The sequence below is a fragment of the Micromesistius poutassou genome (assembly GCF_964030765.1).
Source record: "Micromesistius poutassou genome assembly, chromosome: 5".
Taxonomy (NCBI): Eukaryota; Metazoa; Chordata; class Actinopteri; order Gadiformes; family Gadidae; genus Micromesistius; species Micromesistius poutassou.
Window position 1 is genome coordinate 8,693,912 of NC_140275.1, and position 17,157 is coordinate 8,711,068.

The 17,157-nt window shown below is 46.5% G+C and overlaps 1 protein-coding gene across 2 annotated transcripts; it reads left to right on the forward strand.

The window, feature by feature from the left end:
• The first annotated feature begins 1,923 nt into the window (after positions 1 to 1,923).
• gramd2b (GRAM domain containing 2B) lies at positions 1,924 to 12,167 on the forward strand. 2 transcript variants are annotated; one of them, XM_084468460.1, is made up of 15 exons: positions 1,924 to 2,036; positions 2,990 to 3,255; positions 5,691 to 5,807; positions 6,136 to 6,226; positions 6,314 to 6,383; positions 6,517 to 6,620; positions 6,960 to 7,055; positions 7,182 to 7,253; positions 7,660 to 7,746; positions 8,304 to 8,394; positions 9,246 to 9,359; positions 10,012 to 10,102; positions 10,263 to 10,358; positions 10,707 to 10,788; positions 11,170 to 12,167. In XM_084468460.1, the coding sequence occupies exons 2-15, from the start codon at positions 3,137 to 3,139 to the stop codon at positions 11,212 to 11,214; spliced, it is 1,275 nt and encodes a 424-aa protein (XP_084324586.1). In that variant the 5' UTR covers positions 1,924 to 2,036; positions 2,990 to 3,136; the 3' UTR covers positions 11,215 to 12,167. The 2 variants fall into 2 exon arrangements, with proteins under 2 accessions (XP_084324586.1, XP_084324587.1); XM_084468461.1 differs by lacking the exons at positions 1,924 to 2,036; positions 2,990 to 3,255 and adding an exon at positions 3,264 to 4,712.
• The last annotated feature ends 4,990 nt before the right edge of the window (positions 12,168 to 17,157 follow it).

Sequence of the window (17,157 nt, forward strand, 5' to 3'; positions counted from 1 at the left end):
CCCGAGTGGGTTATATTTTTCCAACTTTGTACTGAAACGTTTATTGACGTCGTTAATGTCTTTTCGTACGTTTCGTCTCATTTAGAAAAATGTGCATGAAAATAGAAAGCTGGGAATGCACCTATGTTGCATCTAAGTGGGTACAATGGAGGTCAAGGAAAACATCTGGAGATGTAGCAGGAGATGCTAGGCAAATCACCATAGACGTATTTTCAGATTCTAGCCTCTGTTGTTCTGTTAGCCACAAGGACCTATTAGCCCCCTAACCCTAACCCTAGCCCTAACTCTAACCCTAACCCTAGCCCTAACCCTAGCCCTACCCCTACCCCTAGCCCTACCCCTAACCCTAACTCTAATCCTAACCCTAGCCATACCCCTAACCATACCCATAACCCTACCCTAGCCCTAACCCTAACTCTAATCCTAACTCTAGCCCTACCTCTACCCCTACCCCTAACCCTAGCCCTACCCCAACCCTACCCCTAGCCCTGCCCCTAACCCTAGCCCTAGCCCTAGCCCTAACCCTAACCCTAACCCTAGCCCTAACCCTAGCCCTAGCCCTACCCCTAACCCTAACACTAGCCATAACCCTACCCTAACCCTACACCTAACCCTAACTCTACCCCTAGCCCTAACCCTAGCCCTAACCCTAACCCTAGCCCTACCCTAACCCTAACCCTAGCCCTAGCCCTACCCTAACCCTATCCCTAACCCTAGCCCTAACCCTAGCCCTAGCCCTAACCCTAGCCCTACCCTAACCCTAACCCTAGCCCTAACCCTAGCCCTAAACCTAGCCCTAACCCTAACCCTAGCCCTAGCCCTACACCTAACCCTAGCCCTAACCCTAACCCTAGCCCTAGCCCTAACCCTAGCCCTAACCCTAGCCCTAGCCCTAACCCTAGCCCTAACCCTACCCCTAACCCTAACCCTAGCCCTAGCCCTACCCCTAACCCTAACCCTAGCCCTAGCCCTAACCCTAGCCCTAACCCTAACCCTCCCAGGGGAGCTTTCAACAGCTCCCCTGTTGAAACACAATCGATAAGTATAGTGGACGTTTGGCCAATAGTCTTGTTTACCCCCCCTCCCCCAAAGATCAGACCACTGGGCATATGATCAGAGCTGCCAATCAGCCCTACAATAGCCCTACCTCTACCCCTACCCCTAACCCTAGCCCTACCCCAACCCTACCCCTAGCCCTGCCCCTAACCCTAGCCCTAGCCCTAGCCCTAACCCTAACCCTAACCCTAGCCCTAACCCTAGCCCTACCCCTACCCCTAACTCTAATCCTAACCCTAGGCCTACCCCTAACCCTATCCCTAACTCTAATCCTAACCCTACCCCTAACCCTAGCCCTACCCCTAGCCCTAGCCCTACCCCTAACCCTAACACTAGCCATAACCCTACCCTAACCCTACACCTAACCCTAACTCTACCCCTAGCCCTAACCCTAGCCCTACCCTAACCCTAACCCTAGCCCTAGCCCTACCCTAACCCTATACCTAACCCTAACCCTAGCCCTAACCCTAGCCCTAGCCCTAACCCTAGCCCTACCCTAACCCTAACCCTAGTCCTAACCCTAGCCCTAAACCTAGCCCTAACCCTAACCCTAGCCCTAGCCCTACACCTAACCCTAGCCCTAACCCTAACCCTAGCCCTAACCCTAGCCCTAACCCTAGCCCTAGCCCTAACCCTAGCCCTAACCCTACCCCTAACCCTAACCCTAGCCCTAGCCCTACCCCTAACCCTAACCCTATCCCTAGCCCTAACCCTAGCCCTAACCCTAACCCTCCCAGGGGAGCTTTCAACAGCTCCCCTGTTGAAACACAATCGATAAGTATAGTGGACGTTTGGCCAATAGTCTTGTTTACCCCCCCTCCCCCAAAGATCAGACCACTGGGCATATGATCAGAGCTGCCAATCAATGACCAGCTTCTACCTACAGCAGGGCTTATTTGACTATGATTACAGAAGGAAGCCAAAAGAGAAGAACAGAGTGATACAGCATCAGGACTGGAGGTCTGGGCGCCGGGGATAGGGTCAGTGTTGTTGACACATTCTAGTTGTGGATCATTCTCTCTGCATTTCCTTTAGCACAACAGATCGTTCAAGCTACAGATCCTTCTACAGATCCTTGTAGCTACAGATCCTTCTACAGATCCTTCTATTGATCCTTCTACAGATCCTTCTATTGATCCTTCTACAGATCCTTGTAGCTACAGATCCTTCTACAGATCCTTCTACAGATCCTTCTATTGATCCTTCTACAGATCCTTGTAGCTACAGATCCTTCTACAGATCCTTCTACAGATCCTTCTATTGATCATTCTACAGATCCTTCTACAGATCCTTGTAGCTACAGATCCTTCTACAGATCCTTCTAGATCCTTCTAGCTACAGATCCTTGTAGCTACAGATCCTTCTACAGATCCTTCTACAGATCCTTGTAGCTACAGATCCTTCTACAGATCCTTGTAGCTACAGATCCTTCTACAGATCCTTGTAGCTACAGATCCTTCTACAGATCCTTCTACAGATCCTTCTACAGATCCTTGTAGCTACAGATCCGTGTATTGATCCTTCTACAGATCCTTGTAGCTACAGATCCTTGTAGCTACAGATCCTTCTACAGATCCTTCTAGATCCTTCTAGCTACAGATCCTTGTAGCTACAGATCCTTCTACAGATCCTTGTAGCTACAGATCCTTCTACAGATCCTTGTAGCTACAGATCCTTCTACAGATCCTTGTAGCTACAGATCCTTGTATTGATCCTTGTAGCTACAGATCCTTCTACAGATCCTTGTAGCTACAGATCCTTCTACAGATCCTTGTAGCTACAGATCCTTCTACAGATCCTTGTAGCTACAGATCCTTCTACAGATCCTTCTACAGATCCTTCTACAGATCCTTGTAGCTACAGATCCTTCTAGATCCTTGTAGCTACAGATCCTTCTACAGCTGTCCTCTGTTTTCGTTCTTGTAATCTGCAGGTCATCAGACTGTTGGACATTGGTTGGAGGGCAGATCAATGAGATGAACTAACAATGTGGTGTGCCTTCGGTTCACGCGTTTACTAAAAGGAGACACGTAACGTGGAGGACTTTTAAAGGAAGAGGAGAAAGGAGAAGCTCCCCAACATGGAGAAGGTCTTCATGGATGTAATGGACGGAGGTACTCCTCGGAGGAGAAGGTACACCGTGAGTCGGTCCTCCTGTCTGTCCAGCCCCCCCCTGGCCCGCAGGCCCTCTCATCTTGGGTAAGAATGCTTCTTTCTTACATATCTTTATATATTTGTATGTATCGTCACTGACTGAGCGAGTCGGGGAAGGTGGACGACGGCGGGGTCATGTCCTGACAGGGCCTGGTGCGGGCAGCTGAGAACACTGGAGAAAACACTGGAGCCGTTCCAGGGCTTGATCTGATGAGATATGCTAGTAGTAACATGGCTTTATTCACCGCTTATCCAGTGCTTAGTCAGTGACTGAATCACAGTTTATATACCATAACCCTGTCCATGCAGACAGACAAAGAGACAGACAGGTGAACCGGCAGACAGATAGAGAAACTGACAGACGGACAGGTAGACAGATGAAAAAGTAGAGAAACAGACAGACAGACAGGTAGAGAGACAGACAGGTAGAGAGAAAAAGTATCTCCTACATCTGGACTCAATCATGTGGACGGTTGCTCTGACCAAAAGTCTTTGTTTGTATTTCAAAGGGCAGTACACTGTTTATTTATGCAAGTGTGTGTGTGTGTGTGTGTGTGTGTGTGTGTGTTTGTGTGTTAGCGAGAGAAAGAAACAGAAGTTAGAGTTTCTAACTGCTAGACTCATATTACCACACACACACACACACACACACACACACACACACACACACACACACACACTAACCTGCTATATCAACTTACATTAAATAGACACTTTAACACAAGCACACACACACACACACACACACACACACACACACACACACAAACAATTATACTGTCTATTAATGTATATTAACTGACAATATAACATAAAATATAACACAATAGAGAACATAAAACATTCCTATATAACATAACAGACAAAATAATATAAATAGTCTAACTTGGGTCTGTACAAAATCCATATCTAACCTCATCTTACAGGACATTAATACAATAAAACAGAATATTGACACAATTAAACAACATGAAAACATATATCAGAATATCAAAATAAAACAGAATATGAAAAATGATACAACTGATACAACTTGAATAAAAGCAAACAAAATATTTAAAAAGCAGCAGCAGGGGTGTTATTAACTATAAAGAAACACACACACACACACACACACACACACACACACACACACAGGCACGCAGACACCCACACGCACACTCACACACGTAAACAAACGCACACGCAACTACGCACATGCAACACTGCGATTGGCTGAGACACCTGAGCCGGCTGGTTGGTGGTGATTGGCTGAGACAGACACCTGAGCCGGCTGGTTGGTGGTGATTGGCTGAGACAGACACCTGAGCCGGCTGGTTAGTGTTCCCAGGTCGGGTTCGGGGGGGGGTGGGGGAGGGGTGCGTCTGGTCCTCTGCAGTGACCCGGGTAGGAAGTCCGTTATTCTGGCAAATGAGCGAACCATCAGCGACCCCCCGACCGCAGCCGGGCCGGTCGAGAGCCGCCAGCGCAGTCCGTCTGGGAGGCGAGGCGGGGGACCATCAGTGAGTTAGGGTCACACGCCCGCCTGCTTAGTGTTGGAACAGACCCTGACCCCGGGTTAGGGTTGGTTCCAACACTCAAACACCTGTCTGGTTAGTGTTGGAACAGACCCTAACCCCCAGGTTAGGGTCGGTTCCAACACTCAAACACCTGTCTGCTTAGTGTTGGAACAGACCCTAACCCCCGGGTTGGGGTTGGTTCCAACACTCAAACACCTGTCTGGTTAGTGTTGGAACAGACCCTGACCCCGGGTTAGGGTCTGTTCCAACACTCAAACACCTGTCTGGTTGGTGTTGGAACAGACCCTTAGGTTTGGGAATATGTTATCTCCAGGCAGCTGGTGTCTCGTTCCATTACAGCCTCAGAGAATCGACTCTCAGTTTGTCAATTGGATTTGGTTCTGCATAGAAAAATAAGAGTAATTTTAGGAAGTACTCGTTGTAAAGATACATATAATAGTTCTAGATATGTAATGTGTTACTCATTGTAAAGATACATATAATAGTTCTAGATATGTAATGTATTAGTCCTTGTAAAGAGACGAATAATAGTTATAGATATGTAATGTATTTATCCTTGTAAAGAGACATAATAGTTCATAGGTCCTAATAATCCTACATAGGTCATGTGTTACTCCTTGTATAGATACATATAATAGTGTAAAGATACATATTGTAGTTTTTGATATTTAATGCAAGCGTAAATAATTGTCACTCCAGGTGCTTCCTGCAGCTGCCATATGGATACGGTTTGCATGTGCTGCCGGGTCTAGTTGTGTTGATGCATGAATTGTCTCTGTGTAGTTGTGTTAATTGTGAAACTAAGACATATTAACACAACTGACACACACAGAAACACAAAACATGAACACAGCTAACACACAACGGAACACATCAGTGCTAACCTGTGTAGCAGTGTGTCCATTGCTGTGACCTGTAGTTGTGTGCGTTGGGTTGACGTGTGTACTTTATGTTGTGTAGTTGTGATGCAGACGCAGTATGTGTGCAGCGCCAGAGGAAGGCAGGAGGATCAGAGCGGATCCACCTGGACCTCGACCACTCACAGCCCCCCGGCCGGAGGAAGCCACACCTAGTCAGGTACACTGACACACCTGGTCAGGTACACTGACGCACCTGGTCAGGTACACTGACACACCTGGGGAGGTGTGACACACCTGGTCAGGTACACTGACACACCTGGTCAGGTACACTGACGCACCTGGTCAGGAACACTGACACACCTGGTCAGGTACACTGACGCACCTGGTCAGGTGTATCTGGGCAGTTATACTTACAAGAACCCTCACATCCATTATGGGTCACTTCATGTTTGTTCTCTCTGCATGTATGAGATCATCCATGGCATCCTGCTTGTTGTACTACATCTCCTCATTTATGACATCATCCGTGACGCCATGTCACTCAGGTCAAAGACGTTTGACAATTCCCTGCTGAGCCACCTGCCTCCTGCAGACGCTGAGGCCAAGGTGGAGCAGAAGAAGCCTCACTACAGCCAGGTGAGGCCATCTGGCCCCCAGGGACGTCTATAGGTTTAAACATCACAGACCAGACCAGTAACGTCATCTTGTCATCTTCTCTCTCAGCTTTCCAAGACCAACTCCCAGTACCATAAAGTGTTTAAGGACATCTGCAAAGAGGAGCTTCTCCGTCAGAGTGAGTCCTGATGACCGCCCCAACCCCAACCCCAGCTGTTAAACACTAGAACCCCTTGTACACTGGTTTACACTGGACGTGTGCCTGTGTGTGTGTGTGTGTGTGTGTTTGTTTGTGCGTGTGTTTGTGTTAGGTTATACGTGTGCGTTGCAGAAAGACATCCTGTACCAGGGGAGACTGTTTGTCTCAGACAACTGGATCTGCTTTCAATCTAAAGTCTTCGGCAAAGACACCAAGGTAGGAGACTAGGTAGCTAGGAGACAGGAGACACAAGACCACAAGGTAGCTAGGAGACAGAAGACCACAAGGTAGCTAGGAGACAGGAGACCACAAGGTAGCTAGGATACAGAAGACAGAAGACCACAAGGTAGCTAGGATACAGGAGAAAAGACCACAAGGTAGCTAGGATACAGGAGAAAAGACCACAAGGTAGCTAGGAGACAGGAGACAAAAGGTAGCTAGGAGACAGGAGACAAAAGGTAGCTAGGAGACAGGAGACAAGATAGATCTCGTGCTTATTATAAATAGATCCAGTATGAATCTCGCTCAGGTGTGTTACAACCTTTTCTCCAACAGATTGCCATTCCAGTGGTTTCTGTCACAAACATCAAAAAGACCAAAACCGCCATCTTGGTCCCCAATGCGCTGGGGATCTCCACCTCCAGAGACCGGGTTTGGATAAATACCCATCAATCACTTATCCATATTTATCCATCCTTCTATTATGTATCTAGATTTATCAATCTGTCAAACTGAACTACATCCAAACTAACTCACATCCAAACCTTTTTCTTCCAGTACATGTTCGTCTCCTTCCTGTCCAGAGACAACACATACAAGTTCCTGATGTCTGTCTGTCTGCACCTGGAGGTACACCCGTATGTCTGTGTGTCTGTCTGTCTGCACCTGGAGGTACACCCGTATGTCTGCGTGTCTGTCTGTCTGTCTGCACCTGGAGGTACACCCGTATGTCTGCGTGTCTGTCTGTCTGCATCTGGCGGTCTGTCGGTCTTGAGACTAGAGGTACACTTGTCTGTCTGCATCTGGACGTTTACCTGTCTGCCGGTCATACCCTGAGCCAGATTGTGTGAAGCAGTAAATCAACATTAGTAACAGGAGAGAACAGATACGTGGTTGACTTTCCGAATGACTCATGCTTCCTGATTTTGGAAAAGATAAACAGACGCTAACAGATTGTGTGTGACCTGTGAACGTCTGGACGTCTGGACGCGGACGTGTGGCCCCAGACATGTTCAACGTGTTCTTGTGTCTGCAGGAGAAGAGTCCCTGCGGCAGCCCCTTCCCCTCGGCCGACTCCAGTTTCCGGGTTCAAAGGTCAATTCCATCCCCACACTTCCCACTGGTAAGACATGAACGACTGGTCGAAGGCAGTTCATGGTATCACCAACAAGACATTTAAAGTCCCTACGAACAGGTCCCAACAAACAGGCTAGAAGCAGCATCCTACAAGTAGCATATACGTTTTGATGAATATTCTGTCCTACAAAACAAGACTTGCATATAGTATTTTTTAAACCTTGTGCATGAGCAATTGAGTGACTGGTTAAGGGGCTGGCTGACTGATGTCAGCCAGGGGGGGAGCGTACCTATGTTCCCCTGGTCCTATGTTCCCCAGGTCCTATGCTCCCCGAGTCCTATGTTCCCCTGGTCCTATGTCCCCCGGTCATGACAAACTCGCATGCTGACTCCTAACCCTAACCCTAACCCTAACCCTAACCGTGACCCTAATATTCATGATTCTTCCGGATTCCGCCGACAAAAAACACATTCGCTCCCCAGACCCCGGTCACATACAAAGCGGGGAACATAGGACCCGGGGAACATAGGGATGACCCCGCCAGGGGCTAACCCTGACATGTTGTCTGGTCGGCTGGTTGGCTGACTGACTGTGTCTTTCAGGGGTTCCCGGCTGATTTCAGTGAGCTGGGAGTGATGAGAGATGATCTGGAGGAGAGCAGCAGCTCTGACTCCCCCACCCAAGAGATGGCTGGTTGGTCTGACGCCCTTAACCAGAACATATCCCTCACCCTAACCCTTAACCCTACCTAACATATCCCTCACCCTAACCCTAACCCTTAACCCTACCTAACATATCCCTCACCCTCACCCTTAACCCTACCTAACATATCCCTCACCCTAACCCTAACCCTTAACCCTACCTAACATATCCCTCACCCTAACCCTTAACCCTACCTAACATATCCCTCACCCTAACCCTTAACCCTACCTAACATATCCCTCACCCTAACCCTTAACCCTACCTAACATATCCCTCACCCTAACCCTTAACCCTACCTAACATATCCCTCACCCTAACCCTAACCCTTAACCCTACCTAACATATCCCTCATTCTAACCCTTAACCCTACCTAACATATCCCTCACCCTCACCCTAACCCTTAACCCTACCTAACATATCCCTCATTCTAACCCTTAACCCTACCTAACATATCCCTCACCCTAACCCTTAACCCTACCTAACATATCCCTCACCCTAACCCTTAACCCTACCTAACATATCCCTCATTCTAACCCTAACCCTTAACCCTACCTAACATATCCCTCACCCTAACCCTAACCCTTAACCCTACTTAACATATCCCTCACCCTAACCCTAACCCTTAACCCTACCTAACATATCCCTCATTCTAACCCTAACCCTTAACCCTACCTAACATATCCCTCATTCTAACCCTAACCCTTAACCCACATCCTAACTCTACTCTCTAGAACATCAGGTCATATACCAGTAGTATATCAGGTCATAGACCAGTACAACATCAGACCATAGACCAGTACAACATCAGGTCCTCTTTCTTTGTTGTCCCCTTACATTCCTAGAGTATCCTGTTCCAACTCTTCTGGAGGTTCTTAAGGACCCTCATGAACAAGATTCCCCGGACCCGAAGACCCAGCAGAGTCCAGAGCTGAAGCTAGACGAGCCGCTGTGTTCAGGTAGGTTACCTCCACTAACCCTTCCCTAACCCTCCCCTAACCCTCCCCTAACCCCCACTCAGTGAAGAGTTACCTTCCTCCCTAACCCTCCCCTAACCCCCACTCAGTGAAGAGTTAAGGGCTGATTATGGTCCCACGTTCACGCAACGCACTGACCACGCAGACGCTTCGACGCGGTCCTGAACCTGTTTTGGTTCTGCGTCGGGTTTCAGTCAGCCGGAGGGAGGCGCCCGTCGTCCGGCCCTGGCGGTGGACGCAAGGAGGGTCCGCAAGGAGGGTCCGCAAGGACGTAACGGGTCCGTCACCCCCTTGAGTTGCGTGAACGTGGGACCATAATCAGCCCTTTACCTTCCTCACTAACCACCACTCAGTGAAGAGTTACCTTCCTCACTAACCACCGCTCAGTGAAGAGTTACCTTCCTCACTAACCACCACTCAGTGAAGAGTTACCTTCCTCACTAACCACCGCTCAGTGAAGAGTTACCTTCCAGTAGAGTCTGGTTGTTTGTGCGTGGTCCAGTCGAGACCAGTAGAGTCCAATAGAGACCAGTAGAGTCGGTTAGATCCCAGCAGGGACTATTAGAGTCCAGTAGACACCAGTAGACACCAGTGGGGACCAGTAGAGACTAGCAGATTCTGGTTGTGTGTGCAGGCTCCTGCAAGGTGAAAGAGAGAACGATGGCGCCACCCACCAGTCCTAAATCAGTGTCCATCAACACACTGCTCTTCATCTACCTGCTCCTGTAAGTTCATCCACCCACAGCCCCAGTTGTTCACCTGGTCACCCCCCACCCCCCTCAGCCCTCCACCACCACCTCTGTTCTTCACTCTTTCACTCCTCCACCCTTTCATTCATCTGTGTGTGTGTGTTTGTGTGTGTGTGCATATGTGTGTGCGCTCAAGTGTGTGTGCGTTAGTTGTGTCTTCCTGCTACATGGCGTACAGGATCTTCACTCTGGAACACACTCTGACCTCCATCAGCGACCTCTCCAAGTACCAGTAAGACCTAACCCACGACCTCTGACCTCTCACCTGACCAGGGTGTTTTGACCTCCTGTCTTACAGTCTATTAAACCATATGATCAGTATAACTAAATCAATTATTTTTATTAGTAAACTGTGTTCATTCTAACACTTTATAGCCTATCACGCAAAAATGACAAACGTCAGTCTGCATTTGTCCCGTAAGAAGTGCTTTTACCCTTTTGAAAGTAACACCAGTGATTGGCAAGCCAAAGAGAAGTTGCTCAAACAAGTGCAGAGGGACCGACCGAACGATGGACCAGAACTTGACAGACCTTGCCATAATGTCACTGAGTAAACACGTAATGTCATCCTGTGTTCCAGGCACGAGTTCCAGGGAGGACCTGCTGACGTCCACACAGAACTCTACTCTGAGCTCACCCTCAGTCTCATGAAGCTAGAAATGGTCTGTCTGCCTACCTGTCTGTCTGCCTACCTGTCTGTCCGCCTACCTGTCTGTCTGCCTGCCTGCCTGTCTGCCTACCTGTCTGTCCGTCTACCTGTCTGTCCGCCTGCCTGTCTGTCTGCCTATACCTGCATAATAATGGCATGGCACTATAGTGATTTAACTGGATGAAAGAGTGATAACAAGTCACACAGTTCAGAGCTCTGAACTCAACACTAACAACACAGATTCATGCCGTACATTTTGAGAGACATGTTAGTTGTGAGAGACAACAGTGGCATTATAATTACATGAACAAACTGATAACAACTATAACAATGACAGGCTAGCGGTGTGCCCTGATGATGCCAAACACTAAGCTAACGCTACTTCCGGTCTCAGGTGCAGAGGAACCTGCAGAGACTGCTGGACGAGGTCTCCGCGTGACGTCGTCATAGCTCCCGGATGATGTCACCTCTCCCGGATGATGTCACCTCTCCCGGATGATGTCACCTCTCCCGGATGATGTCATCTCTTCTGGTGATGGCTGTGGATTCAGACAACGCGGCGCTGCTTCGTGTTGAGCTTGTAAGCCGATGGGCTAGGATGCTATTCACCGTGCTAGCTGTGCTGGTTGTTGTTGTTTTTTCAGCCGCTAGGTTAGCGCTTAGCCTCTCCATCATGTGATCAAAGTTAGGCTCTGTCAGGATTCACACAACTGGGCTGAAATCAAATTAAAAAAAAAACCTCCAGCTTGAATAGCGACAGCACAGCGCTCACTATTTGGCGAGGCCCGTGGGGCTGGGCTGATTGACAGTAACCAAGTCCCGCCCCTCCCCCCCCATGTTTAGTCCGGCCTTAACTTTGAAATCCGTCATATTAGGGTTGAGTCAGGGTTAGAAGAGACTGACGGTCAGGGTTGGATGGTTTAACCCCCGACTGTGTATTATTGTATGTTGAAGTGAGTCTGTAGTTAATTTGCTTAATTCATGTGTTTGAGGTTCAAAAGGTGCACATGTTTCAAACTAACGGTGTATAGGGTGTCCAAATGCAGGTGGTAACCTCTTCAGGTTAAAAGTATTGCAACGTTTTGTCCGCTTTTGCATACAGGCGGGGAATGCTGCAGTAACCATAATGAAAGGTGGTCTGATGGGTGAAGGTAAACAACTTCCACTCATATGATGACACTGTTCTTTCTACGTTGATTGTTTTCTGAAATTGAATGTACTTAAAGGTACCGGCCCTCCTCTGTCTGTCTGTCTGTCCGTCTGAATCTCCAGCCCAGTGATGAATAATGGTGGGACCGGGTGCTGTTGGAAGTGTTGTACTAATTCGGTGTTGAGTGTGCCTTGTATATTCCTTGTATATGTGTATTGTATATAAATTGCTGTTTGAGTCTGGTGAGTGTGGTGTGCTTTGTTTCACCGACATATCTTTCTGATGTGACATTCAGAGCATGTGACGCCGTAGATGATATTTTTGTTATGCGCAGAGGGCCTCTTGGCGCCCTCTGGTGGCGTCAGGAGAGAAGCACTGGCACGTTAATCATATTAGTAATAAAAAACATACCGTGTGCGTGTGTGTGTGTGTGCGTGTGTGTGTGTGTGTGTGTGTGTGTGTGTGTGTGTGTGTGTGTGTGTGTGTACGTACTTAATCCGCCACTGGCTACAGCACAGTCAGTAGTACAGTCCTACATCAGTAATAATAATACTTATTTAACTTGACAAGCTCTTTATTAAATGGTGAAGAGAAAACAAAGTTAAAAAAAAAGTATTTATATATATTATTATTAGTTAGATTATTAATATTTAAATCTTTTACTCAAAATGTTTTATTTTCTCATGTTTGACATATTTAACAATTAAACCAATTCGCCTCATGCTCATGGCATCTGAGTAAAATATGGTATCTTTATTTAATAGACGTTGATTTGTGTCTCCATCTCCAATGTCAACTTTGAGACACCGTAGCCTACTCAGTATCGTATTTCTGTGTCGTTGTAGCCTATAATAACCAATAGATCACGACAGGCTGTGGTATGTGCTCATTATGCCACAGTTATACCCTTAACTGTGGTATAATGAGAACATTCCACTGACTGAAGTGATCTATTGCTTTTATAAAACGGTTACGTTAAGTATGGCGAAATGAAAGTCATAGACACCCTCAATTTTGAAAAAGCGAGAAAGTCTGAAAAGCATTTTTTCTAACTAATACAAAAAAGTAGTCCCTCCTGGCTGCCGGCAAAGTGTGCGGCGGTTGCTATGCAACACACTGTAGCATCCTTCAGAGAGAAGGCTAGAGACGGTAACTCGGTTCGCCGGCAATTTAGCTTTCTATCGAGTTCACTCACCGTGTGCCTATTGCTTTACAACATTTCCACCCTCTCCAGCAATCAACATATTTTTAGGCTTCAGTGAACTATGCTATTGCTTTTATATAAAAATAAACAACAGTTCAAGTTAGGCGCGGAGTGATACTGAACTCTGTAAACTGTAAACTGAACGGGCGTCATAGCTGTGTGTATACGCTCATTATACCACAGTTGGGAACCAATCAGATTGCTTGATTTAAGCCACCCGTTTTATAATTAAGCAATATCACACGAGAGGGAGTGCTGTTGTACTGTATATCAGCACGGCTGTGATTCGGTCGTAGGCACGAGGCCGCAGGCCGAGTGCCGCAGATAATCACACCGTGCTGATATACAGTACAACAGCACGACCTCGAGTGTGATATTGCTTTTATACAACAGTGCTACGAGCACATTTTATTAGTTAACAGTAATAAGAAACAAGAGATTATGATTTGTTTGTTTAGTAATCATTTATTCGGCTCCGCCAACAAAAATAGTTCCGCAACTGAAGGGAGACTAGGCTGTTGCCAGGCAACACATATACAGTACATAAACATTCCTAGACACAAGCTCGCTACTCTGTGTCAGAGCGATAGGCTCTGCTCTGTGTCCGCCGCTACTTAACTCACTAACTCACTAACTACGTTAGCTAATAACGGTTATTAGAACGCCCGTACAGCGGAGTGATTATGTCTGTGAAAAGTCCCAGTGCTGTTATACTGTATATCAGCACTATGGAATGTCTCGTTGTCCAATCAAATTGCTCGGTTGGGACCGGTCGGAACTAACTGTTGTATAATTAAGCAATAGATCACGACAGGCTGTGGTATACGCTCATTATACCACAGTTAAGGGGCGTTGTCCGTCCCGACGCGCAGCGGAGGGGCGGCGACCCCCTTCACCAGTGTACGGCGGTTGCTATGCAACACACTGTAACGTCCTTCAGAGAGAAGGCTAGGCTAAAGACGGTAGCTTGGTTCGCCGGCAATTTAGCCTTCTATCGAGTTCACTCGAACTCGATAGTAGGCTAAATTGCCGACCGTGTGCCTATTGCTTTAAAACATTTCCACCCTCTCCAGCAATCAACATGTTTTTTAGGCTTCAGTGAACTACGCTATCGCTTTTATATATACATAAACAACAGTTAGAGTTAGGCGCGGAGTGATACTGAACTCTGTAAACTGAACGGGCGTCATAGCTGTGTGTATACGCTCAATATACAACGGTTGGGAAGCAATCAGATCGCTTGATTTAGGCCCCCCGTTTTATAATATGCGTTGACTTGTGTATTTTGTTAAACTGCCAGGGTCAGGTCTAAAAGTCCAAAGACGCCATCTAGTGGTGCCAGAGCAGGAGTACCAAAAGCTGCCATTAAAGCTACTAAAGCAAAGAAAGTATAAAAAAATAATGATAACCAAAACCCACAAGTATCTTGAAAAGAACGAAAAAAACTTCATTGAAACAACTTTACATACAAAATGAGAACAATTAGGGTAAGTTATGGTTAGGGTTGGGGTTCGGCTAGGGTTCGGGTTAGGGTTAGGGCGAAAGAGAATATATCTGGGGGGAAAAGGAGGTAGAGAAAAATGATGGCGGGAATAAAAAATCGAAAAGAAGGAGGTAGAGAAAAATAATGGAGAGAAAATCTTTTGGGGTAAACAGAGGGATAGAAAATGATGGAGAGAATATATTTTGGGAAAAGGAGATATAGAAAAATGATGGAGACAACATATTTTTGATGAAAGGAGGTATAGATAGATATACCTAATTTTTCTCAAATTGTAATTCTCTCCATCATTTTTCTACGCCTCCTAACCCTAATATTCTCTCCATCATTTTTTTTTCCCTCTCCATCATTTTTCTTTACCTCCTTTTACAAGTAATCTGATTTGATAATCAATAATACATTTTTTTAATACATTTTTCTAGCTATATGGCTATATGTGGCTATATGTGAGGTGACCCGAACCTGTAACCACAGAGCATTAACCAACAGCACTTCTTGGAGGTTATACTTGACTCTACATATCACATTATCGGTCAACCCTTCTTATTGGCCTTATGTGCAGGGACTCAAACCCGTGGCTACAGTGTGTTAACCAACAGCCACGGCCTCTGCACCATCAAGACACCTGCAACACATTTCTCTGAGGTTATACTTGACTTTACAATTCACATGATATTGTCGCAAACGTGCACAGCACAGATTCGGCGCCTTGTGAAAGGTCAGTGTTGATGCAGACAGCCCATGTTCCAACACCGTAGCAACTAAACATTATTGACCTATACCCTAAATATACCTAATATATACAGTATAATGTCGCACTAAAATGGTTTTAATTTAATTTAATTTTATATGCATCACTGAACTCTAGGATAAGCGTGGAAGTCCTGCAGGCCCCCACCCGAGAAGCCAGCTGGAGTGTCAGCAGACACACTTTCGGACGTAGAGGATTCCAGCGATGGGGCTCCGCAGAATCAGGACGAAGTTGCAGCTTACATTGATTACAAAACACCTGAAAATGACTCTTGTGGTGTGTGATCGCGGTGGGGAGAGAGCACGGTGGTTCATTTCCCAACATTGCTCCGATTGCCAGATTTATCCTCGCCGTCCCTGCATCCAGCGAGCGAGACTTCCCCCGTGCTGGATCGGTTATTCAGGAGCGGAGGAGTCAACTGAAGCCGTCAAAAGTGGATGATGTGCTTTTTTTTGCACAGCAACCTAAAGCAAGACGCCACACCACTGTAAGTTCCCAGTGTCGGAAAAGGTAGGCCAAATTTGCCAAAAAATCTGTGTCACGTCAGTCCCATAGTTGTATAAAGTTGAATATCTTGATTCGTAGTCCGTTAATACAGGCTACGTTGTTTGTGCAACCCTAACCCTAACCCTATCATCTAAACTTTGGGTTTATTCCATAAGACCGGGTCATGGGCTAAGGCTATTTGGACACTGTTTATTTTAGAAAACCCTGTTGACAGCATTTTATTGTATTTTTGTGCATGGCAGTGATATATTGTTTGATAGTAGGCAACCCTGGCTGGAGGCTGTATTGTGTCGATAGCCTATTCTTTGTGTTACAGTCGTGTCTGGATTATGCTTGGATCTATTACTGACTGTATTAGGCTATAGCCTATTGTGGGCAAAAAAGTTTTCATCATGCACCGTGCCTTCTCAACTACAACTAAAGTTAAAAGTGTGTTTGCATGGCGTGGCAATCAATAAACATTTTTTCTTAAATGTAGGCTAACATGTCTAATTTTACTTCTGGTGCGGGTCGGGCGTTGGTATCAAATTTTAACGGGTCAGGTGTGGAATGTAATTCGTGTTATGTCCGAAAAAACGGGTCGGATGCGGTTTTAAGTTTGGAGGGTACGGGCGGGGGTGGGTTAAGCCCCGTGCAGGACTCAGGTTGAAAGTGTGCAGAAGGAGTAGAAGATCAAAAAAGGGGCAGAATAATAATAACAACAATAATAAAGATTTGAATATCTAGAGTGTGAACGCTGATGCAGCATTTACACTAATTATTTGGTGCATTTTTAGGGAAGCAAATAATATGTATGAGCAGCTGTTAATGTTTGCCAATTTAAGTAAGAATATCTAATTTTCAACATTTAACACTAATATTCTGCGTTCATTATGAAACAAAGTTTTGTTGGCTGTAGTACTCCCTGGTCACCTACAGAGGGAGACATTGCCTTACCCGTCGGGCCGCGGCCACAACGAAGCCGCTGGAGTCAACAGACACCTCGGGACACGAGGCAAAATATTTTGGCAGGCAAAGAGGAGGCTTATTGTTACACACATTTCAGAAGGAGCATATCCAGACATTTCCAAAGCTAAAAATTGCTAATACCGCTACACCTCAAACACGATTATGCCCCAAGGCAATATGAGTGATTAAATGTGACATTAAGATCGCTTAACTAAACACCTTTAATAGGCCACCTTTTCTTGGTGGGCTAGCTTACATTTCTGCGGTGCCAGTTAAAAAGCAGTGTTTGGCAGCCCTCTCCCCGGCCTGAAAGACAGAGGT